We start from the raw sequence: 24,441 nt of genomic DNA, 5'->3' as shown, positions 1-24,441 counted from the left end.
TTACACCATACTGTAAAGGTCCAGTGAGTACTTGCAGTTGCTTATTTCCCAATTGTACGCTGTGATCTTTTCATGAATATTCACTAAGTAATAAAGTAAATAATGTTTACTGGTCTGACCAAAGTACAGTACAGTAAGATTTGCAATCATGGATGTCTGGCTGGTAATTCAAAATGAGAGATCCTATTCATTTACCTATTCATTTATGAATGACTGTACATTTCCATAATACTTGATAATAAAATGAATCAATAAAATACAAATTGATGGTGGTGGTAAATATCCATGAAAAAGATAACATGGTAACTTGTGAAGGGACAGCATCATTTCTGGAAATAAACTACAAAACAGGGACAGGGAGGAGAGTGCTTTGGATATAGTCAATCATTCTATGAAGCCTTAAAAGGAATAACCAGAGTCACCCCCTCTACCTGGAGAAAACACTTCCGAGCGCTCATGATCTTTTCCTTTTGCCATTAAACTACAAAACAATTGACATACGTTACCTTTAAAATATACGCCTTGTGTCACTCCTTCAGTACCCCATGAAACATATTTCCTCTACTGACCACTGCAGTGTGGCAAAACCAAAACTGTACAAAAGATGAGGAACAATCTGCATTTATTAATTAGAGGGTCGGTGCCCTTTTGAACGCTGTAACACAACTTTCTGTCTTTCTGTCTTGTGATACCAAGTCATATCACAATAAGGCCATGAAAACTAGTAATATATATATATACATGTATATATGTATATATATAGGCTACACAAGTGTGAGTACACACACAGACATTCACATGCATGCACGGCACGCGCGCGCACACACACACACACACACATGCACGGCGCGAGTGCACACACACACGCACACACGCAGACACACACAGAGACATGCACGGCGCACGCGCAAACACACACACACACACACACACACACACACACACACACACACACACACCCACACACACACACACACACACACACACACACACACACACACACACACACACACACACACACACACACACACACACACACACAGACATGCATGGTGCGCGCACAGCGCACACACAGTGCACGCACACACACACACACACCTGGTAACTTCTCTGGTCACCATCTGATTTTTCCAAAATATATTCTTTGAAGACCGACAGGAGGAACAGCTTTCGACTGAGGTTAGTTTCCGTTACTGACACATTACAAATTGTGGTATGTTCTTTTCACAACCAAAAAGAAGAATTGGATGAGAAGAGAAAACGCTACATGATATGCACATTGCTGAATTAACTCTGGAAATTGGCCGAACGACCTTTGTTTGTGATCCCACATCAAGTGGGTGTAAAGCACTCAATAAAATACTCGTTAAAAATGCTCACCGCTGCTTTTCCGTCTCAGTGAACACATTGGCCTGGAAGGCCTTATGTGCTACTTGGCACAAAGTGGATAGGTCACAGGAACACATTGGCACTTATATAACTGAAAAAAAAACACACCGTCCATAAGAGAATTAAACCTGCCACCTGACCACAAGAGGTATATATAAAAACAGCATTGAAAGTGTTATTGCTCTGACGCAGCTTAGTCTGAGTAGCAAAGGGGCTTGAGGGCACTCCTCTAAAGAGGGCCAGTGTCTCTGAACTTGCTCCAGCTTGATGCATCTGTGGAGTGGGGTGGGAGCCCGTTCCCGTTCCCGTTCACATAGTCCTGGTTGGCCGGACAGTAGATGGGGTTTTTCTTCTTGGAGTTCTCTGGAAGGTCTAAGGATGGGGTGCAGAGCGCCCGCAGTCTCTGGAGAAGAAGAAGACGAAAAAGTGAGAATTTTGAGAAGAAATCAGAAAGATTTTATTATCAAAGTAATGCAGTGTCAAACTAAAGAGAATTCCAAGGTATTTCATCTGGTGGCCACTTGTTTGATTGTGTTTTGGGTCACTGTTGTGGGTGAGCTCACGCACAGCATTCTGGGTCCTAGGCAGAAAAATGAGGGCTGGTTTTCGAGCTGTGCAGTGCGGGAGTGTGTCTATATTTCCACAGCCCATTGGTCCCTCATCATTAAGACTTTTAACATTAATTTTTAGGCCCATTGGTCCCACAGCTCATTGGTCTTACAGAATATTTCTGCTGGTCTATGTTCCCATATTTCTACGAATTTATTGAAATTTAGGCCCTATGTTCCATGACGGGGAGAAAGGCATGTTCTCTTACAGGTAGTTTACTCGATAATGTGGGAGCATGGAGTTGTGGAACATAGGGCCAATATTTGAATAATTTCTTTAAAATATGGGAACATGGACCAGCAGGAATAAACTGTGGGAGCATTGGGCTGTGGGACCAATGGGCTGTGGGAACATAGAGCTGACCCCGTGCAGTGCCATACTTGGATAATCAAAAAGGAATGGACTGCGACCGAGTCATGCCGTGTCAAGCTGAGTCGTACTGTCAAACCAGCCTGGTTTGTGTTTCCATTACAAACCGTGTTACCCGGAGTATTGTTGGAGTTATGTTTTTGGCGTTGTCATGTAGCATTACTTTACATAGGCTAGTTGACTTGAGGTAAGGCAGACAGATATCTCACCTATCAAATGTAGGCTATAAATAGTACAATGTTGAATTCTGCCGTTGATTTTAATATCCAAATAATACAGTGTCAAACTTAAGAGCAGTCCAAGAGAGCTTATCTGGTGGGCGCCATGATTTTTTTTTGATTCACCGGTGAAGACAAGTTGACACGGATTCCGTGTAGTAGGCAGCAAAAGACCCGCTCAGCTCGCTTCAGCCGTCTGGCTGGTTTTGCTGAGTCGAGCTGTGTCGTTCCCAATCTAAAAGCAACAAGTGATGGGCGAGTTGTGCTGTGTTGAGCTGTAGGCTACCGGCTAGAAAACTGCAGAGGAAAAGAGCCTTTTGAATTAAAGGATAATTCCAATTTCCCTATTAGAATGTCCAGACTATCGGAAAGGGCTGAAGAGAAAATAATACTACATCGCATACTGACAAGTCAAGGGTATTGTGCATAATACAATGGATGTTGAAATTGCCTGGAATTCTCCTTTACATTTTTTCAATCAAATGGGACTGGGTATTATCTTATGAGCTTTGTGCAAATCGTGTTTGTGTTCAGGACATAAGATTGTGATTGGACTTACCATAACCATTGATAAAGAAACTATTCATATACAGCGCATGTGCATTATGGATTAAGTCCTCCGCTATACCTTATTGTGAAATGCACACAACATGAATCAATTGGCCCATTTTCACTAGGGCTGAAGTAGGCTAAGTTGCTGAACTATATTTGAATGGGTTACTAGCTAGTTGAAGGGTGGCCCTCTTCACAGACAATAAAAGCTATTGTTCACTGCACATACTTAAAATGTTTTGGGTGGATAAAGTCAAAACCTTTTACATTAAAAAAATCAAATAGAGAAACAAAACATGGGCCTGCTGTAGCTCAAACGGTAGGGCACTGCACTGTTACACAGGGAACCCAGATTCGATTCTGACCCGAGGTCCCACTCCTCCCCCATCAGCTGTAGTTCACATGTGCCTGCACTATTATGTTGCATTTGAGTGTGAGCTGTTTCACTGGCCGCGGCCCACTCATATTCCTGTGATACACACATTTTCATGTTCAAGTCTTAATACACATTTATGTTGTATGTGGGCCAACTGTGATTTGAAATGATCTCTGGGGCCAAATAAAATGACTATGCAGGCCAGCTTTGGCCCCAGGGCCAGGGTTTCCCTGCTTTAAGTTATGACTGTGTAACTTCACGTCTGCGATACTGTGGATAGCCTAGTGATGAAACGCACCTCTCGAAGGCTTCCCGGTGTGGAAAGAACTGAGTACAGCATCCAAATGGGCACCAGCAACGTTGAGGAGAGGGTGAACCACCAGCCAATGGCGTAACCCCACCAAGGATACTCAATGACATTGTTGAACTTCAGAGGGCTGTACTTGATGAGGGAGAAGACAAATGTGCCCTGAGGAGAGAAGGAGGGGATTTTACCTCATCATCATCTTTCTCAGAAAAAAAACCCCCAGCATAACCCCAGGGGCCTATACTACATAGCCGATTGAGACCAATTGACTCCCTCCCCACACACACACAGAGGAAAAGAGATGCATACATGTACTGTATCATATTATCTTGTGCGTTGATTTGTTTCTTTAAACCCAGAATTGAGATGATCCTTCAAAAAAATACTCACTGAGCAGATCACTGGTGTGACGTATTTCCAACAGTACTTTATTAATGGAAAAGGGCGGTATCCGATCATATCCTCTATGTTGTCGTAGAGATGGTCAGCACCTGATGGGAACATTTTATTTTGGTATTGGTATTTTATTAGGATCCCCATTAGCTGATGCCACACACCAACTACACCTTGGTGGCTTATAAAAGGAGGAAAATAATGAGTTAAAGTTACAGTGAATAGCATATATCTTACCATACACCCATCCAATGCACACAGATTGGAAGATAGCAAACAGGAGCAGAGTCATGCCACTGCAGGCATAGTAGTCAAACAGTTGAAAGATGTACAGACCGCCCTGAGAAGAAGACAGACAAGACCAAAAAGAGAGAGAGAGAGAAAGAGGCAAATATCAGATAATTGACCATAATTGTACCATGTCCATCATGTGTGTTGAGCTTTTCTGCTTTTTACCTGGTCCCCTGGAGGCAGTTGGGTCAGTTATTGCAATTACTCTGTCTGTCTGCCTCCCTACCTGCCTGTCGGTATGTCTGTCTGTCTCTGTCTGTCTGTATGCCTGCCTGCGTGCGAGCCTGCCTGCCTGCCTGCCTGTCTGTCTGTCTGTCTGTCTGCCTGCCTGCCTACCTGCCTGCCTGCCTGCCTGTCTGCATTGTTGCAATACCTGCCCCAACCCTCACCTTACACATACGTAAATTATCTAGCCTTTTCAAAGAGCTTCATTAAACGTGGATTAGATATTGCTGATAAAAGTTGCCAAACATTTATGAGTCACTGTTCCCAGTGAAAAAAAGACTATTGCAAAATTGTAAAACGTCAACATCCAGATTTCAAAGGACTTTCCTGGAATCTGTTCGGTACTGGAATAGGCTACATTTCCATTCTTTACCACAATTACTGGTATTAGAAAATATTTTCTATCAGGTGGGTGAGCACTAGATGAGAATTCTCTTTCGAAATTCTAATGTAAACAGTAGTTTCTGAAGACACTTAGCTGAAATAATGTTGTTAAGCCATCCCACCAGCAGATGGCAGACCTGTTAATTGAACCATATGGCAGCTGCGTACTGATGGAGATCTAAACTAGGATTTACCAACTAAAGCTACTGCAAATTAACATATGGATATAAATATTTGGAACTTGAGTGGCCACAGAGCTTGTTACTGGGGCATTAGCCTACCTTTGGCAGAACAATGTGCCACATTTTTTTTAAAGTATTTTTTTGGGGGCTTTTCAGCCTTTATTGGTTTTTGTGAGACAGGATAGTGAAGGAGAGAGATATGGGGAAGGACCGGCAAAGGACCCAGACCGGGAATTGAACCCGGGTCGGCCAAGTGGTAAACGTGTGCCCTACCATATCAGCCACGGGAGGGCCAATGTGCTGCATTTTTATTCAAATTATCTACCTTACATAATGTACAATGTACTTAGTATCAAACGAGGTTACATACTTTTTGGATACAAAAATGGTGAGTTTTGAGCCTGGAGATATAGGCTATGTTATGTACATTGTTGTATCCTACTTTACTTAAAACGTGTTTATAGCAGTGGTGGACGAAGTACACCAGTTATGTACTTGAGTAAAAGTACAGTTACCTTGCATTGAAAACTACTCAAGTAAAAGTGAAAGTATTCACCTCACTTTTTTACTTGAGTAGAAGTACAAAAGTATCCGCCGTCAAAAATACTTAAGTACTAAAAGTAAAAAGTAAAAACTTAAAAATGAAGCTTTTGGTGCAATTTTAATATTTAAGTGTTGTAGGCCTAGTTTGGTCATATCTAATTAAATATCCTCTGATTTGCATAGGCTATACCAACATGTTAGAACTAGGCCACAACAGGCCTCAGAAACACTGTGGAGTAAGTCCATGGATGTTTTAGCATCAGTTCATTTTCACCTCTCTAAACAAATACTGACCCTAATATGCCCAAAAGAACACATGAAAGGGCAATTAATATTAAGAATGATTAGGCTTAAATTGATTATATGCCTATTAGAACAACTACTACAAGACTCCCCACAGGGGAGTCTATTAGACAAGTAATTGATATCCCCAACTACTTCAGAAAATACTGCAATGTATTGAGGGGAAAGAATGCTATCACGGAGTTGTGCGCCTGGATGGTTTGGAATAAGCATGTTTAGGCATCCTGTGCACTTCACTGAAGAAACCAACACGCTACAAAAGCAGTAATTATGTGACTCTATTGTAGGCCTAAGCCATAACACAGATATAGTAGCAAAATAAGTCAAATAAGCAGTAGGGCCTACATTAAGTATCAATTCGCTGATTATTCAGTTCAAACGCGAAGCCTATCTGACAAATTTCGTCTCGTCAGGCGAGTGCAGCCTGCGAGCTAAATCTCTCCCCCCTCACACAACGAATACGACGTGCAGATTAATACACTCTAACAACGTTATTGTCGCCTGCTTTATTGTTTTGCTGTGCTTTCCGCGTGTTACTAGAAAGTACCGTTTCTTCTTATTTCAATTCGTCTCGCAAGTCGCAACAGTGGACACATCAGTGGTCTTGCTCTTCTCGCTTTTAGTCTAGTCACCAAAAGGGGGTACGCGCACCCCCTGTACTTGTTGTCGAAACCTATTTTTTTAGAGTCCTCCTTATGTCTTATTTACAATAAAAGATGTTAGCATTGCTGCAAATTGTCCCATGGGTGTTTTTCAGGGCTCATCTTGGAAACTGTGCAATAGCGAGTTATACAATTCTGACATTTGACTATTCACATAACTTTTGAACAAGACATGGTACAAAGACAAATGAGACCACTTTTCCACATAATTATAGCATGGGGAATTGATTGGAAGGGTCAATAGGTTCATAAAAACATGTTTAGACTACTTTCTAGGAGAAAAATGACTAAAATGTATCAAATATTCCAGAAATTCGGACAGGAACTAGTGTGTAGATTTTCAAAAATGGTGTAAAGATGACATTCATTGCAAGCATTTATGACTAAATACATTCTTTGACTTGAGGTGACTACCATACATACTGTCATTAACATTAAAACATCCTTTTAAGGCTATGCTTAGTCATGGTTGATGCGAAAAGCATAATATTAGCAATCAGATGCATTGATGACTCGACCCTTCCAAAGCATCCAAAACAGATTTTTCAGTGGTTTACAATACTATCAAAAGTAATTAGAACATATTAAATGTTTACCCAGTTTTTGGTGACAAGAAAGGCCTCAATTTCAAGATGGCCGCCACCAGGCCCACAAAATGAGCATTGTCTGAAAATGACCATACAATGACCAGGAATAGTGATGTTTGATATGTATTGTGATAATGTCATATTCTTAATACCATGCTTACTTGATGGATAAGTAATTGTGAATACATTTTGATATTGAGGAAGTCCATTATCTACATAAAATAATCTTATTGAATTTAATTCTAAGATCGAAATTGGTGAAAAAAGCTGGCATGTGTAGGCTCAGAATCTTGTGTAGCCAATAGAGATAATAATATCAATATAGGTGTTTCTGACTTAATCAGTTCATGTTCTGAGTAATTGCATTTCTGTATACGGCTAACAACAATGTAAAATTCCCACTTTCCAGCAATTCTGAAGATTTAGAATTAGAATACTCTCATTTTGTATTTCCTAACTCCTTGAAGTGGTGTTGGCAGCACAATGCATATAATTTCTTGCAAACAAATTTACCCTTTATTGCTTTAAAACATGCAACACACTAGCCAGCTCCTGCACATTGCTGTAATTTGCCAGAAGAAGCCATCCCAATTTCCATGGTAACACAACATGCCCAAACACCTGCATCAATAGCATAATAAAAGATGAAACAAATACTCAGAACTCTGAGTATCTATAGTATTAAAGGATAGTTCCGGCGTAAAATGAAAGTTTCACCATCGCTTTCCCATGCCACATAATGTATCTAATGATGAGCCATTCTGGGCAATGCCGCGCCGTTATGGAGTTAGCTAATTTTAAGCTTTTTGGCGAAAAACGCAGCCAATGCATCACGGCGGGGCCAATTATAGGCCTATTATTTTCTGATGTTTCCCCGCTATAAACAACTTCAAAAACGCTACACACTTCATCACAAAGGTCTCGTCAATCAAACCGAGGCACAGAGAAGATCATCGGACCACAGTCTTTCACTGGCCAGTGTTTTCAGAGGTGTCTCACTGTTGCAACTCTCTGACCCGGATGCAGGCTACTCAATCAGGTGGCTAGGTAGGCTAAACATGGTCCGCGGTTCTTACACCGGCTGTGACCGTAAAATGAAAAGCTGGAACCCCGACCGTTTTCACCGACTGCCACTGTCTAAACCAGCCATACTACGGGAATGGCTAATAGCATTAGAAGTGGACGAAACTGACATAAAAACCCTGAGGGATCGCTACAACCGTGTATGGAGGGAGCATTTCGAGGATGATGACTACAAGAAGAGTAAGGGAGATGGAACACCTAAACGAAACCGTCTAAAGATGAATGCTGTACCAAAAAGGCGCATGGCTATGGAGTAGGGCTGCACGATTATGGAAAAAATCATAATCACGATTATTTTGGTCAAAATCATAATCACGATTATTAATCACGATTATTGATTTTTGCTGATTTTTTTGAAAATGATAAGAAGATGAAGTAGAACCAAGAATGAATTACATACGGGATGAGCAAAATAAAATGAATTGTAGTAATTATGTAAAGGTAATAGCATGAAACTTAAGTGGACAGATTTCTGGCCAGGAACACCAGCCTGTCAGTATGTTCTGGCTTCAAGGACGCTCTCAAAAGTAGGTCACTATTGCCACGATTAAATCACGATTAAAATCATGAGTTCGATTTCACAATTTTATCACGATTTTGATTATTTTTCGATTAATTGTGCAGCCCTACTATGGAGGTAGAGAGAGAAACATGTGTAAATGTGTCTGGCTCATGAATCTTGAGTGTCTGTGAATCTGTGAAACTTGTTGCAACACCGCGCGTCTTTGCCAGCAAGCACTCTGTTTTGGGAAGGCATACAGGTGCAGTAAATGTAGCCCACTACAGGAGATAAATAAACTGTCAAAACAAACTAGCGCGGGATGGCAAGTGAAATTGTGAAATTGTGCGACCTGAGGCATTCGATGTGGTTGATGTCAAGCATGCTAGAGTAGTTTCAGTGAAGAAGACACTAATTGACCAGGGCACGCGAGGTCAGATGGACCATTACGCAACGGAGGAGGGCAGGAGGAATTTTATAAAGTCGTACTAGAATGTAAGTACAGCACCAGTAGTGTGTTATTACAAAGTTGAATCCATGTTATATTATACCGTGTTGCAATTACTTTGTAAGAGTAGTCTGCCTACCTGATCGAACGTCTGGGAGTGATAAAACCACCTGGGGCTACACGTCCGGGAGTTATCTCAGTTGGGAGTGTCCATCTGCCACCGGTACTCTCCATACAACTCTTCAAATCTGCTGCCTGCACACACGGTAGTCGCGATCCCTCCGGGGTTTTATGTCAGTTTTGTCCACTTCTGATGCTATTAGCCATTCCCGTAATATGGCTGGTTTAGACAGTGGCAGTCGGTGAAAACGGTCGGGGTTCCAGCTTTTCATTTTACGGTCGCAGCCGGTGTAAGAACCGCGGACCATGTTTAGCCTACCTAGCCACCTGAGTAGCCTGCATCCGGGTCAGAGAGTTGCAACAGTGAGACACCTCTGAAAACACTGGCCAATGAAAGACTGTGGTCCGATGATCTTCCCTGTGCCTCGGTTTGATTGACGAGACCTTTGTGATGAAGTGTGTAGCGTTTTTGAAGTTGTTTATAGCGGGGAAACATCAGAAAATAATAGGTCTATAATTGGCCCCGCCGTGATGCATTGGCTGCGTTTTTCGCCAAAAAGCTTAAAATTAGCTAACTCCATAACGGCGCAGCATTGCCCAGAATGGCTCATCATTAGATACATTATGTGGCATGGGAAAGCGATGGTGAAACTTTCATTTTACGCCGGAACTATCCTTTAAGCCAGGAGGTATACTTAGAACATGGTTAAATGATAAACCAGACTCGGTTAACCAACAATGAGTGGTAAACCTGCGAATAGATATTACATTACATTACATTACATTACATTACATTACATTGTATTTGGCAGACGCTTTATAACCAAAGCGACTTTCAAAAGAGGACATAATCAAGCCAACATCACAAGCAAATACAAAGTGCACATGAAATATACAGAACAACAAGTGCAGTTGCAAAGAGGGGTTAGTTTTTTTTTTAAGAGTACACACACAGCACACACACAGATACATACACACACACATAAACTAAACTAAAATAAACATCATGTCAAGAGTCTGCCCTTGGGCTAGGCCAGCTCAAGAATTAGTCTAGTAGATACTCTCGAAAGAGGAAGGTACTTGTTTCTTGAAGGCTGCAAGAGATGTGCTTAGTCTTGCTGCCTCTGGGAGACCGTTCCACCACTTGGGTACAACAACGGAGAACAGTCTTGACTGGGAGTACCTAGAGCGACTGGATGGCAGAGCCAGATGGCTTGTGCTGAATGAGCGCAGTTCTCTTCAATAAACAGAGGAGTAACATGGGTACTTTTGGGTTGATTGAATATCAAGCGTGCCGCCGCATTCTGGATCATCTGCAGAGGTTTTAGCGCACAAGCAGGTAGACCTGTCATGAGTGAGTTGCAGTAGTCAACGGGGGACAGGACCGTGGCCTGGACCAGTCGTTGTGTAGAATATTGTGTCAGCGCAGGTCTGATATTCTGTACGTTGGACATCGGGAATCGACAGGTCTGGGTGACTGAGTTGATGTAGTTGGAGCATGACTATGCCTATTGTTATCCTTTAGTAAAGAAAATTAGGGGTCCAGGCTCCAGATGATTATACCTCTAACACTACTAAACCAGCGTCTTAGTATACCCCCTAGGATGCACTCTGATTTAAAATTAAAGCTTTGGATTTGACCACCATTCTCTCCAGGCATCAGTGAGAAACACTGTGTCTGTGTCAGACTGTGTTTGTGTCAGACTCTGTGTCTGCCATAATCAACTCATGAAAACCAAATGGTCCAGACAATGGCCAATGTTGTGTGCTCAAAGACAGAGCAGAGTTGCTAAACACTCTCTTTACCAACAAGCCATGATCCCATCATGTTTTAAAGCAGTCACGATCACGCTTTGAAGGGCTAGTAATGTTGCACATCCAAAAACAAATCCATCCATCTACCCTCTTCTTGTTCACATTGTATACTCAGCCAAATATCCCACAGAGGAGGTGATTTCTCCCGTCGTACCAGCCCTAATCCATATGTACAAAAAAACTAATATGAGAGAATGCTCTTGACATATGAGCATTCTGGTCATGGATTGCAATTCAGCATTCAGCACCAGTACCTCATCTACAGACTGTACAATCTGGGTATCAGCACCAGCCTCTGCAACTTGCTTCAAGACTTCTTTAGGCAAGCACCAAATTCCAAGAACCTCATTCATCATGACTCTCAGCACAGGGCCCGAGGTTGTGTGCTCAGTCATCAGTGCAAAACAACCTATTAGCACCAATCCTCTTTGGACGTTTGCAGATGACAGAGCTCTGGTGGATATCCTCGCCATGGGGTGATGAGACTCAGGAAAGAGGTTGACATTGTAAATGTGATACAGACACAACAACCCAATACCCAGGGGACCCCCAACACCCTTCACACTCTTCACCCATCACTGGGTTTGTTACCGGTGTAGAGAGAGTGAACTACAGAAAATCCCTGGAGAGGTGCATGAACAAGGTTCTCTACTGGGACACCAACTCTTTGTCACTGATGAAGCCCATTAATGCCATTGCTTCCTGTGTAAACTGGAATGGGCAAGTGCTTCACCACCCATCATGAACATTTGCTCAGCTAGCGCTACACATTCAATCATCTATGTGTGCTGTGGCAAGACAGTTGGGTGTGTCCTTCATCACATTGTCCAGAGCATGCAAAATATGCCAGGAGACATGTCAGTACACCAAGGGACATGGAGGAGGCCATAGGATGGCTTACAACCCAGCAGTGGGATTGCCAGAGCCCTGAAAAAATCAGCTTTTTAGGCCACTAATGTCAAATGCTCAAATGCTCAGGAGCAATAACAATTCTACAGTATATAGTGACTTTCAATAACCCAATGTTGCTTTGCAGTGTGTGTGTGTGTGTGTGTGTGTGTGTGTGTGTGTGTGTGTGTGTGTGTGTGTGTGTGTGTGTGTGTGTGTGTGTGTGTGTGTGTGTGTGTGCGTTTGCGTGTGCGTGTGCGTGCGTGTGTGTGTGCGTGCGTGCGTGTGTGTGTGTGTGTGTGTGTGTTAGAGTTTGAGAGCAAGTCTGGAGATGTTTCTGAGATGGTAAAAAGCATATTTGGTGACTATTCTGATATGGGACTGAATTGATAGTGATGAATCCAAGATGAGCTGAGCATCAATCCAGGTGATCCCTAATCCAGTGGATGATGTTAGAGACTTTCTCAAAAGCTCCGGAGAGGTCCAGGATGATGAGGATGATTTCATTAGGAGGGTATGAGGGTCTGGTGTCCACAAGTGGGGCCTTTTCCTACTTTGTACAAAGCAGCACTGTAGGGAGCGATTTCAATATACCAGATAACATAAAGACTGGCACATTCACCATTGGTTCACTGTGCTGTTCATAGATGAGAGCAGGTTCACATTGAAGACATGTGACAGACATGACAAAGTCTGGAGAGAACATGGAGAATGTTATGCTACCTGCAACATCTTTTATGAACAGCACACGGTGCAGATGTTGAATATGTCATTTTGATGTCCTTTTGTTTATGCAAATTGCTCCCAACGGTGCTGCTCAGAAAGCATAGGCCCCACGTGTGGATACCAGGCCCTTATACCCTCATCATGAAGTCTGTTTCTGTCCAAGTACTTCTGATACTATTGTAAACCACTGAAAAATCTGTTTTTGGATGCTTTGGAAGGGTCAAGTCATCAATGTATCTCAATGCATCTGATTGCTAATATTGTGCTTTTCGCATCAACCATGACTAAGCATAGTCTTAAAAGGTGGCAGGGATGTTTTAATGTTAATGACAGTATGTATGGTAGTCACCTCAAGTCAAAGAATGTTTTTAGTCATAAATGCTTGCAATGAATGTCATCTTTACACCACTTTTGAAAATCTACACACTAGTTCCTGTCCGAATTTCTAGAATATTTGATACATTTTAGTCATTTTTCTCCTGGAAAGTAGTCTAAACATGTTTTTATGAACCTTTTGACCCTTCCAATCAATTCCCCATGCTATAATTATGTGGAAAAGTGGTCTCATTTGTCTTTGTACCATGTCTGGTTCAAAAGTTATGTGAATAGTCAAATGTCAGAATTGTATAAATCGCTATTGCACAGTTTCCAAGATGAGCCCTGAAAAACACCCATGGGACAATTTTCAGCAATGCTAACATCTCTTATTGTAAATTAGACATATGGAGGTGTCTAAAAAAATAGGTTTCGACAACAAGTACAGGGGGTGCGCGTGACCCCCCTCTGGTGACTAGACTATTTCCTCCTAAAACTAATTCTTTACAGTAGAGCTTGTTGTCACGTGACACTTTACAACCAATCACAATGGCGAATCTCTGAGTCTGCCAATCGGATTCAGTTTCACTTTCTTCACACAAGCGTGAATCTCAGATTTCATTTGACCAGGGCATTAAAAATGAATTCATTCACCTGCCGTGTATCACCTTAAATAAGAAAAAAGGAACGAGTAAGGAACGAGTGTTTCTGTAAATGTAACGAAGTGAAAGTACTAAATTTCGCTTTGAAATGTAGTGAAGTAAAAGTATAAAGTCTTACCAAATAAAAATACTTGAGTAAAGTAGGAAAGTATGAAAATGTTACTTAAGTACAGTAACGAATTACATTTACTTCGTTACTGTCCACCACTGGTTTATAGGTACGTAGGCCTACTACATACAGTATTCCATTAAAAGGTTAGGCCTGTCCCAGGGGTAAGTTTTGGATGTACACAGGATGGTATCCATTTCTCACTGATTCAGGAGCCACTGCTAGTGGGCCTCATGTTCCTCACTATGCAGATAGCTGCCCCATTGCTTCAAGGGGGCCTCACCTCCCTTCTAAGTTGTAAAATAGTTAATAATCTCTGCAGGTAGGAACTCATTCCCATCTGAAATCAGTTAAAATATCTAACAATAAACAGCTATTAATCCTCAAGCTAGCGTGGCTAAGAGGCTAGCGTGGCTGTGTGGAACTATCTAGATAGGCCGTGCAGAACTATTTCTGTCTATGACACAATGATCCCTTAAAAATGCAAATTTGATTCAACCAGTTCAGAATCAGATGATCGCAAGACATAGACCTACAGTGCTCTAGAGTGGTTACTCAGTGAAATCCCCTGTGTTGGAAGGAAAAGGAAAGTTTGTCAGTATTCTATATCTACATTTGAAAACTTGGATAAAGAATAGGCCTACTACCTATCCTAAGAGGAGAAGCTGTCCATGCATTACTAAACGCTGTTCCCACGTAGGTTTAGTGAATGTTCACACTTTCCTACAGTGCCTGCCAACGTGCCTGCCTGATTATCTACAGATTAATCCTCCGCTCACGGTTTGGACGTTTTTTTTCATCTCAGAGTACCAACACTCATACAAATGAGAATGTGTGTATGGCAGTACTTAAACCTGGATTTTCTGTACTGGCTTTACTTTATTGCAAGTTTTTTTCCGTTATGCTTGTTTGGGTAGGCCTTTGTCAACCAAAAGTTAGTGGCAATGACTGACTGTGGACTGTGAAAGCAGTAAGTCACTGTTTGCCTTTTTATGAGTCGTTTAGGACACCTCGTGCCGTGTTTCAAGATTTTGACACCTGTGACGTCACCTGTGACGTCACCTGTGACGTGGCCTCCTTCAGAGAACTGAATGTATCATCAGAGATGTTCTATTGGGACTAAGGAAATCTTTTGTACCATCTGCCACCTCTACTACACTGGACTGGACACACACACACACACACACACACACACACACACACACACACACACACACACACACACACACACACACACACACACACACACACACACACACACACACACTCATTCACTCACACACACACACACACACACACACACACACACACACACACACACACACACACACACACACACACACACACACACACACTCACAAACGTGCACACCACAAGACAAATTTGTAATATGGTTTTTTGAATCTTGAGTCTTTGAATCTTTACACATGGATAGACTTGTGAAGGTAATCAATTAACTTGAAAATCCTACCTTGTGTCCCTTTAACATCTCTGATTCAACAGGTTAATTGACTAGAACTGTTAATGACTTGATAGTAGCCATTATGTGTTTATCATTTACAGTGTAACTAGAAGGCTGTGAAGGGCAATGCTCTGAGTTTAAGGAAAGTTTGAGCATTTTCTACAGTATATGAAGTTATTCATCACCCTCTAGCACACATTTACTCGTAGCCTTTGGCATGGGATTTTGATGTGGTTTTGTCTTTAAGCATGGGGAGCAGTTATTTCCTGAATATTTCTATTCGATTGATTGTGTCGTGTTTATAATTATAATATAGAGTTCTTTTAGGCATAACACAATCCTCTGATTACCACACTATAATAAATGGGATAATGTGGTCTTACAACATTCTGCTTGTCTGTTCTGTATGTGTCTCTCTGTGCACAACAATGCCAAAAGAAAGTCAAAAAAGTTTTAATTATTCCATACAGGAATGGAATAATGGGGGGGGGGGTGTTGGGGGGGCGTTAATGGGGGTATGGCTTGTTTACATAGTGTTCAAAGCATCTTAACATGCTCGAGATATCATCATAAAGTTAGTGTTGTGCAAGGTGTCTGCTGATGTTTGCCGGACTTGAGGGATGATATCTGGAGTATGCTAACCTGTTAAAACACAGCGTTGAGTCAAAGTGCATTAATAAAGGCCCTCTTTTATGTCATAGTGGAGTAGTACTATGATAATAATTACATTTTCAATGGCTATTACAGCGGGGCTACCATCAGGCCCAGATTAACGCACAGGCTAGATATGACTGCAGCCTAGGGGCCCCCACCTGCCAGGGGGCCCCTGAATGGCCAAAAGTCAAAAATTGCGGAATTGTGACAGGATGCAATATTGAAAAAAATCACGTCTTATTGAGAGCAGTTGGTAGACAACTTATGCTTAATTCCTAGCTCGTGATTATGACACTGTCTATGCCATTTTGTAGCAAAATTATTTTCCTTCCAGGGGTGCCCACCGCAACGTGTAGCCTAGGGGCCCAGGCCATCATAATCCGGCCCTGGCTACGATGTATCAAACATTAGGTAAATAAATGAACAAGCCATGTCCCTCAGCTTGATCCAGCTTGAAGATGAGCTCTCTTACCTCTGTGACCATGACTAAGCCGATGAGGAAGCTGGCGATGCTGATGAGGAGCAGGAGGATCTTGCGTCTGTGCCTGCCAGTGTGGAAGAACGCGGGGAACATGTCTGTGATGCTGGTCATCAAAGCTTCCAGACCTACAAACTTAAATGAATAAGGCCTATTAAAACATTAAATCTAATGGGGGAAAACCCCTAAAATATCTTAAGACAGATACAAATATTGTAATAATTCCTACAAAACATATTGTTGTCCAAGATGTAGCTTAATGATTAATCCTTTTTGGTGAATACCACACTGAAAAAGACTCCCTATGACTATGTCGGGCAATGGTAGGCCAAGGCAGAAGCCACAATCCAGGACCAGATTTTCCAAGTGAATTGCTTATATGTTTGCCTCATACATTTCATTAATGATCTACCTTTTCAGAGTGTGCTTACTTCACTATCCAACCCCAGCAAGATGATCATGATGAAGAAAAATCCTTTACCTCTTTAGTTACTTATTATTATAATTATAATTATTGTTATTATTATTGATAATAGTAATAATAAGATGATGATGATTATTATTATTATTATTATTATTATCATCATTACCTCACTGTCCAGCCCCAGCAGGATGATCATGATGAAGAAGCATGCAGACCACAACTGGGGTAAAGGCATCATGGCCACTGCTCGAGGATAGGCGATGAAAGCCAAGCCTGGACCTATACACATTACACCACATCACATTACATTACATTACACGTAACTGACACTTTATTTTATCATTCATTTAGTTACATAAGTATGGTGTATAGGCTGCAGTCCCTGAAACAAAAAGTCTGGGGTTAGTTGCCTTGCTTAAGAGTACCTCTACACAGCCACTACAATGCGACGCAACCATCGCATCGCAACACCAAAACGCTACTCTGTCCTCCTCGATGGCGCTTTAACTTTTACCAAATATTTGTTTTCTTCTTAATGAATCTATTTCATTTAACTTATGGTAATTGTTGTTGTTAGTAGCCTATGTCAAACTGTTAAGCACATTCGGCTGCATGTCTTGTATGAATTGTGCCACATAACAGCAGTTGTTATTAAATAGCCATAGAACTGTAAACATGGTCTTAAGAGGCCTGCTAAAGATATACATGTGTATGTGTTACACAAGATCAACTGGCACTAAAGTTTACCTGATTCTGCAACCATTGAGATGTTCACTTTTTGTTCAAAGGCCATGAACCCCAACACAGAGAAAATGGCAAAACCGGCGACAAAACTGGTCCCACTGTTCAACAGGCACAGATAAACACAGTCTCTAGAAAACAGAGATGGTCCATTAGTTTCACTTTTTAAAAGAAACAAATACTTTTAGAGGATGGCATTTAATATGAATCTGAGTTAAACTATTGTGCACTTACTTGTAACAGTTGTTGTTGTACTTATTGTAACTACCCAGAGCAGTTAGACATCCAATACAAATGGCGTATGAATAGAAAATCTGAGTACCAGCATCCATCCACACCTGTAAGAGATTTAAGGCATTGTAGCGTGAAAACAGTACCTTTGATTTTATGTGGAATGTTTCGGAAGCCTGTCAGGCCCACTGGTGGTCTGTGGCAGTATTGCAGTATTGCAAACAAAGAGAGCAGTGGACTAACTGGGGGTCTGTAGGCCAGAACCAGTTGAAAACCCCTGATGTGGAGAACTGGAAAACGGTATAATTATAATTGTGCACATTATTTGTAAATACCAACAACAATGGCCAGTATGATTGAATAATGTGATTGCCCTCTAAAAGCAGTGCTACTTCCTACATCTAATCTACAAACAAATGGTGTGTTCATGCCAAAAATCAAAATTCAGGAACTGAAAAGTTGGTTCGCGATGGGAACCATTAAAACAACTTAAAAGAATGAGAGCATGGTTCCAAGAGACAAATAACTAAATGAGTTACATGTGTGACTGTACCTGTGGGTCAGCCAGGCGTGCTGGATCAGGGTAGAGGTAGAACTTGATGCCGTCTGCTGCTCCAGGCAGAGTGACCCCACGCACCAACAGCACGATGAGCATCACATAGGGGAAGGTAGCTGTGAAGTACACCACCTGTGGACCAAGGACCAAACACAGTGGCTAATGTAACTGCGCTATACCAACAACAGCAATCAGATAGCAACCTGATCGAATGTACAGTAGATGCACAAAATGCTGTATTGTGTTCGGTTACCACAGATGACCCTAAAAACTGCAGGTGCACAAACACACAGAGAGACAGGGTCAATGCAATACCTGGCCCAACCCTCTCTGGGGTACGCAGATAAGAAGGACACAACTTCCATTGCCACTGCTAAAGCGGGACCTTAGGTGATGTCCCATAAGTACCCTACTATAATGACAGTCAATGATTAACATGCAACATTTCACCAAGTGCGGGTGTGGCAGAGCAAGTGGTTTAAATGGCCTTCATAGTAAGTCTTTCATTTCGGAGCAGGTGTGGAACATAACATTTGTTTAGCGCCCATTCTTGTTGGCTGTTGATTTATGGCAGGGGTGGGGAACATTTCTCATTCAAGGGGCCACTTCAAATTTTATAAAGTCCTCCAAGGGCCGTACTATGAACACAAACCAGTATTTCCCCCTGCACTTTAGGCCTATATTGAAGGCGGCCACCTTTATAACATACCCCACCTTCACTACGTGCCCTGAAAATATAACCGACTGTTATTATATTGCATTTCTTTACAAAATACGTCATATTTCATGTGAAACTGTATAACATTAAAATTATGTCGGGGGCTGCATAAGACTCAGGGGCTGTATATGACTCAGGGGCTGTATATGGCCCTTGAGACATAGGTTCCCCACCCCTGATTTATGTATGGTGACATATGCACTCTAGTCTATCTTCTTCACTTAAAAAAAGAAGATGTATTGTGTACCCCAGCCTTGCACTTCATCACAGGAGTATCCGCTAAGACTCTGTATGAAACTGTTCATTACAATGACCCTCCCTCTCCCTCCAAAGGAACTGTTCATTACAATGACCCTCCCTCTCCCTTTGGCGGTTTTGGTTTTGATTTGGTCACCCCTAGACATCTTTGCATACACTCACACTATTACTGATCTTGCACCACATTATTCTTTATTCTACTTATTCAAATAAATACCCTAAACCGTTATCCTGCGTGTGGATTCCTTTTATGTTGCACCTTTTGAGCCAGGGGTCGTAACATAATCCCTGACTTTTACGGCCCTACCCTCTACATTTCAAATTTGCTTCTTTTTAATCATAATAATTTGTAGGACTAGGTCATCAGTCAAAAATAAGGAAAGAAATACACCCTACATAAACAACTTCTATTGGTTACACAGAAGTGTTTCATGCCACGCTCTGAAGAAGGCGCAATGGTGAAAAGCGTGAAGACAATAAAAGCTACAGAATTTATGCATAGTGCAACCTATGTATGCATGGTGCAACCTTTCTCTTTATTCAATAGTACAATTCCAACCATACTGTATGCAGTTCAGAAAAAAACAACAACAAAAGGTTCAAAATCAACTAGGAGAAGCCAAGCAACGAACACTACGTCTATAACACTTTGATGGATGTCAAACCAAGCCTTTCTGGCACTCACCTTTCCTGTGGATTTAACTCCTTTCCAGACACAGAAATAGCAGATGATCCAGGAAAGAATAAGACACAGGACTAACTCCCATCGCATGTTCCCAAGTTCATACACACTCCCTGTGATATTCAGAACTCTTCTCCTGGGAACGAAACGAGAGTAAAGTTTGTTACTTGTAATGACATGATATGCCTATCAGGACAGGTAAGTGATTTTGATACTGGAGCCACACATCCAAAGTAACTTTTTGTAGGTGCCAGACAATAGCATCAGATAATGGAAAGAGGAAGGTCACTGCCAATATAAACTTCATTTATATTTCGATCCCTCTGGATTTTTGTCCAGATGTCTGATGAAGATCCAGGGGGATTGAAACTTTGCCAATTTTAATTAAATAAAATGTATTTTTGGGACCACAATTGGCAGTGTGCTGACCTTCCTCTTTAAAATGCACTTTCCATTGATTGACTGCTCACAACCTAGGTTGCAGTATTGTAATCAATAATGGGGTTGATCCCCTTTCCCATTTTTTTTCCAATCACAAACGTCTTTTACACTTACTCCCAGAATTCTTTCACGGGTGATGTAGCATTTTCAAACAGGGTCAAGTTGAACAGGCCTCTGCTTTTGTCAAACTCCATGCAGTTCACTGTTAATAAACATATTAAAAACCAATGAGCTTATACTGCACATTCATTTTCACAGTACAGGGGGCCTACATAATATGTAGACTAATTCTTCTCAGACAGTACACAGGGTTGCAGGTTCAATCAGCACCCTTACCAATCCCTTTCCTTACCACCACCCTTACCTTCCTTCCTCCATGGCTTACTTTAAAGGTGCACTGTGTAGGATGGTGGCCAGAGTAGGCATTGCAACTATGCTGCTCATTGAAACTTTACTGTCTACCGCCAAATTTGATATTTTCATGAATATTTACTAAATAATTAACTAAAATTTACTACTAGTATGACCAAAGTACATTACGTTTTGCAGCTAAAAATGTCTATTTCTGGAAATTCAAAAAGGGTGGAAAAAAGATCCCCCTTTGCATGTATGAAAACTGCAATTTTCCCAGTCATAATGCTGGTCGTAAGTATTCATGAAAAATGTAACATTTGTGAATGGGCAGCATGAATACTGGAAACAAACTACTACAAATACTACAGAGTGCACCCTTTAAGTGGCCTTGAGAAAAGCACCTAACCCCACACTGCCTCAGGGACCTTAGCCCCTTTGTGCAGAGCCTTTGTTATAACCTTACTGACACCAAAATTGTAATGGCTATCTTAACCCATTTTGTCCTAACCCCTTTTTGGGAAAGGGTGCCCTCTGCCTATTAAATCCTATCTCAACCTCCGAAGCACATACAAACATGAAATAAGTTACATTTAAAATCTATAACCTTTGTTTTGTACCAGTAAAGTGTTCATTCAGCTCTAACATACCCACATCTTTAATAAAACAGCTCAAATCTCAAGAGCTTGAATGCAGCGTATATGTCGCTCCAGGACACAATGGGTTAATCTGTTACTTAAGGCTCTCGGTAATGTCATAGCAATGTTGTTATGATGTAGTTGAGTATTTTCCGAAAATAGTGAACAGGCCTGCCGGCGACCTCATTTGCAGAAAGAGGCTACCCTATAATATCTGTAAGTCCCTTTGGATAAAAGCATCAGCTGTAAAGTAAGCGTAATATGTAATGTAATTCTGTTCTAGTGGAAACACAAATCCAGAAATTACACATAAATTCAATTAAATCAGTGGCAATGAACTAATACCTGTGTTCCAAGAGTTTTTACAGTTTGCCCAGGGCAACTCGCTGCTGAAGGACGAGAACAGGTAGAAGAATGCCCAGGCCAGGATGATTATGTAGTAAATACTGGAGTACAAGACCACCACCTGGCTTCCATAACCCAGACCTGTGGAGACGCATTAGAAATTGTTGAAATGATTGTTAAAAATGGGCAGTCAGTCGTGAGAGATTACAATCAAATTGTGTTGGAACCCAGAACAACAACTGCCCCCCCTACTGCTGCCTGTCACATCTGATAGGAAGAAAAGTAGAGACTGCCTGTGTGTACAAGCAGGGAAGACGACAAGGGGGGACAAGTTGTCCAGGGCCTAGTGAGAAGGGGGTTGCATAATTGGATCCTCATTACATTGAATATATTCTGTGGGGGGTCCTTTCAAAGGACTTTGTCCTGGGCCCAGCGAGAGCTGTCAGCCCTGTTTACAAGTACTTTGGAGGAGGACTGGTCTGCCAATACAGATACAGTACAGTACAAGAAATGGTATTGAAAGCTGCCCTACCTAAGAAGGCTGGGGTAATGTCCTTGAATGTTTGTGTGTGCGTGCATGCGCATGTGCATGTGCGAGTGTGTGTGTGTGTATGCGTGTATGTGAGCGCATGCATGCGCGTGTGTGCGAGGTTGTGTGTGTGTGTGTGTGTGTGTGTTTGTGTGTGTGTGTGTGTGTTTGTGTGTGTGTGTATGTGTGTGTTTTTGTTGGGTTTCCTTTTTCTTGGTTTGTTATAACCATGTTTTGTTGTGCCTTTTAACCATTCATTTACCCCGACACGTAGAACACTGTTGCATTACAGTACACAGCTATTGTTAAAACAAGGTGAACACGGCAAACGAACATCACAGTTTGTGAATGATTGAAATACTTATACAGAATCTGCAACATGACACGAAGATATACTGTTCATGTTTAACCAAGTAAGTAACTGTCCCTCACTTGTGAACCTTTCCAACACACAGCAAAGAAAACAAAATCTAGTTGCTGTTAAACCCAACACCCAAAAAACACAAATATGCATGTGAACTTCCACTTAACTAGGCATATGGAGTTCCACAAAACATGTGAACTTCTGCGTAAGAAAAAAAAAGTCCTTCAGAGATGATGACTAAGCAGACTAGACAGAGGCGGGGGTTGGGTGTGTGGGGAATATAATGATAGGCCTACAACAAAACATGCAGTGAAATTTGCAGTTTGCATAAGGTGTGTGTGTGTGTGTGTGTGTGTGTGTGTGTGTGTGTGTGTGTGTGTGTGTGTGTGTGTGTGTGTGTGTGTGTGTGTGTGTGTGTGTGTGTGTGTGTGTGTGTGTGTGTGCATAGACTACACGTGCGTGTACAGTATGTCAGCATGTGTGCGTGCTGTAGCGGTAATGTGTACCTTCAAACAGAGGACATATCTTTCTCCAGCAGGTGATGGAGCCCTGGCTGGTGTACTGGCCAAGAGAGGTCTCCAGCAGGAAGAGGGGAATGCCACAGGTGAAGAGGAACAGCACATAAGGAATGAAGAAGACCCCTTAGGGGGGCATAGTGTAAACACTCACATGTACAGTATCACCCCTGGCAGAGAAGCTCGTAAATATACTGGCCAACAAAATTCCCTCACAATAATATCTTGTAATAGAGTGTTTACTTGAAAAGAAATACTGCATCACGTTGATAAACATTTGGACAACTGTTGGTAGCAACTGACTTGTGGAGCAACATACAATGAAATGTCAGAGGCATCAAAATGTTGTCTACTACACATTCTATCACATGATGTCGCAGAACAAACACTAGTCAACATTTCTTTGTCACGTTTATTTTCGATTAAAAAGAAGTCAATGTCTTCTCTTACCTCCTCCATTTTTGTAACACAGATATGGGAACCGCCACACATTACCCAGGCCAATAATCTGGCCTGCTACTGCCAGGATGAACTCCATCTTGTTGGCCCACTGGCCCCTCTCTGGTATGCTGGGAACAGCTTGAACCATGTCTCCATCCAGGAATGCCAGTTTGGACTTCACCTCAGGCTCCAGCTGCTTGTCCATGGTCCTGCACCAATCATTGAACATCAGTGTTATGGGGAGAGCATATTTAAAGGGCACAGACATAATGGAGAACAATTTTACCCTTTTTGTGTTGAAACGGGATACTGAGCAAGGCAAAATAACTGTCATTAGTGTGAGGCATGGTTGTGCTCTCCTTCATGATTCTGTAAATCTTAAACTTGAAAAACAATTGTTGAGATAGAACCTCAAGCTGTTTGTGATGTCATATTTGAGAAATGAGCGATTTGATTGTAGCTGTCAAAAGAGTGCTTTATGGACGTGTACCTTCCACCACAGGGCAGCAGGAGGAATATGTGATTAGCATGGATGGCAGTCATACAGGATTTTCCACA

At 41.7% G+C, this 24,441-nt stretch overlaps 1 protein-coding gene across 2 annotated transcripts; it reads right to left on the bottom strand.

Annotated features, from left to right (window-relative positions):
• Positions 1-1,429: 1,429 nt before the first annotated feature.
• LOC134462462 (sodium- and chloride-dependent GABA transporter 2-like) lies at positions 1,430-24,149 on the bottom strand. Of its 2 annotated transcripts, none has more exons than XM_063215500.1 (14): positions 23,893-24,149; positions 23,434-23,568; positions 22,035-22,175; positions 20,815-20,902; positions 20,263-20,395; positions 18,599-18,733; positions 18,049-18,152; positions 17,821-17,945; positions 17,240-17,352; positions 16,644-16,784; positions 4,451-4,553; positions 4,211-4,311; positions 3,812-3,982; positions 1,430-1,792 (listed from the first exon to the last, which is right to left on the bottom strand). In XM_063215500.1, exons 1-14 carry the CDS (start codon positions 24,110-24,112, stop codon positions 1,619-1,621), a joined length of 1,884 nt encoding a protein of 627 aa, XP_063071570.1. In that variant the 5' UTR covers positions 24,113-24,149; the 3' UTR covers positions 1,430-1,618. The 2 variants fall into 2 exon arrangements, with proteins under 2 accessions (XP_063071570.1, XP_063071572.1); XM_063215502.1 differs by having other exon boundaries at positions 23,434-23,503; positions 23,893-23,965.
• Positions 24,150-24,441: the final 292 nt, after the last annotated feature.

The sequence above is a fragment of the Engraulis encrasicolus genome, chromosome 14 (assembly GCF_034702125.1).
Source record: "Engraulis encrasicolus isolate BLACKSEA-1 chromosome 14, IST_EnEncr_1.0, whole genome shotgun sequence".
NCBI lineage: Eukaryota > Metazoa > Chordata > Actinopteri > Clupeiformes > Engraulidae > Engraulis > Engraulis encrasicolus.
The sequence above is the reverse complement of the archived record's forward strand: the minus strand, read 5'-3'. Positions and strand labels throughout refer to the sequence as shown.

Coding starts and splice junctions, on each gene's coding strand:
- LOC134462462 (XM_063215500.1), bottom strand. CDS start 24,112: ATGTTCAATGATTGGTGCAGGACCATGGACAAGCAGCTGGAGCCTGAG. Junction 20,903..22,034: donor TAAAAACTCTTGGAACACAG/GTATTAGTTCAT, acceptor GTTTATTAACAG/TGAACTGCATGGAGTTTGAC. Junction 4,312..4,450: donor GTGCATTGGATGGGTGTATG/GTAAGATATATG, acceptor TGTTCCCATCAG/GTGCTGACCATCTCTACGAC.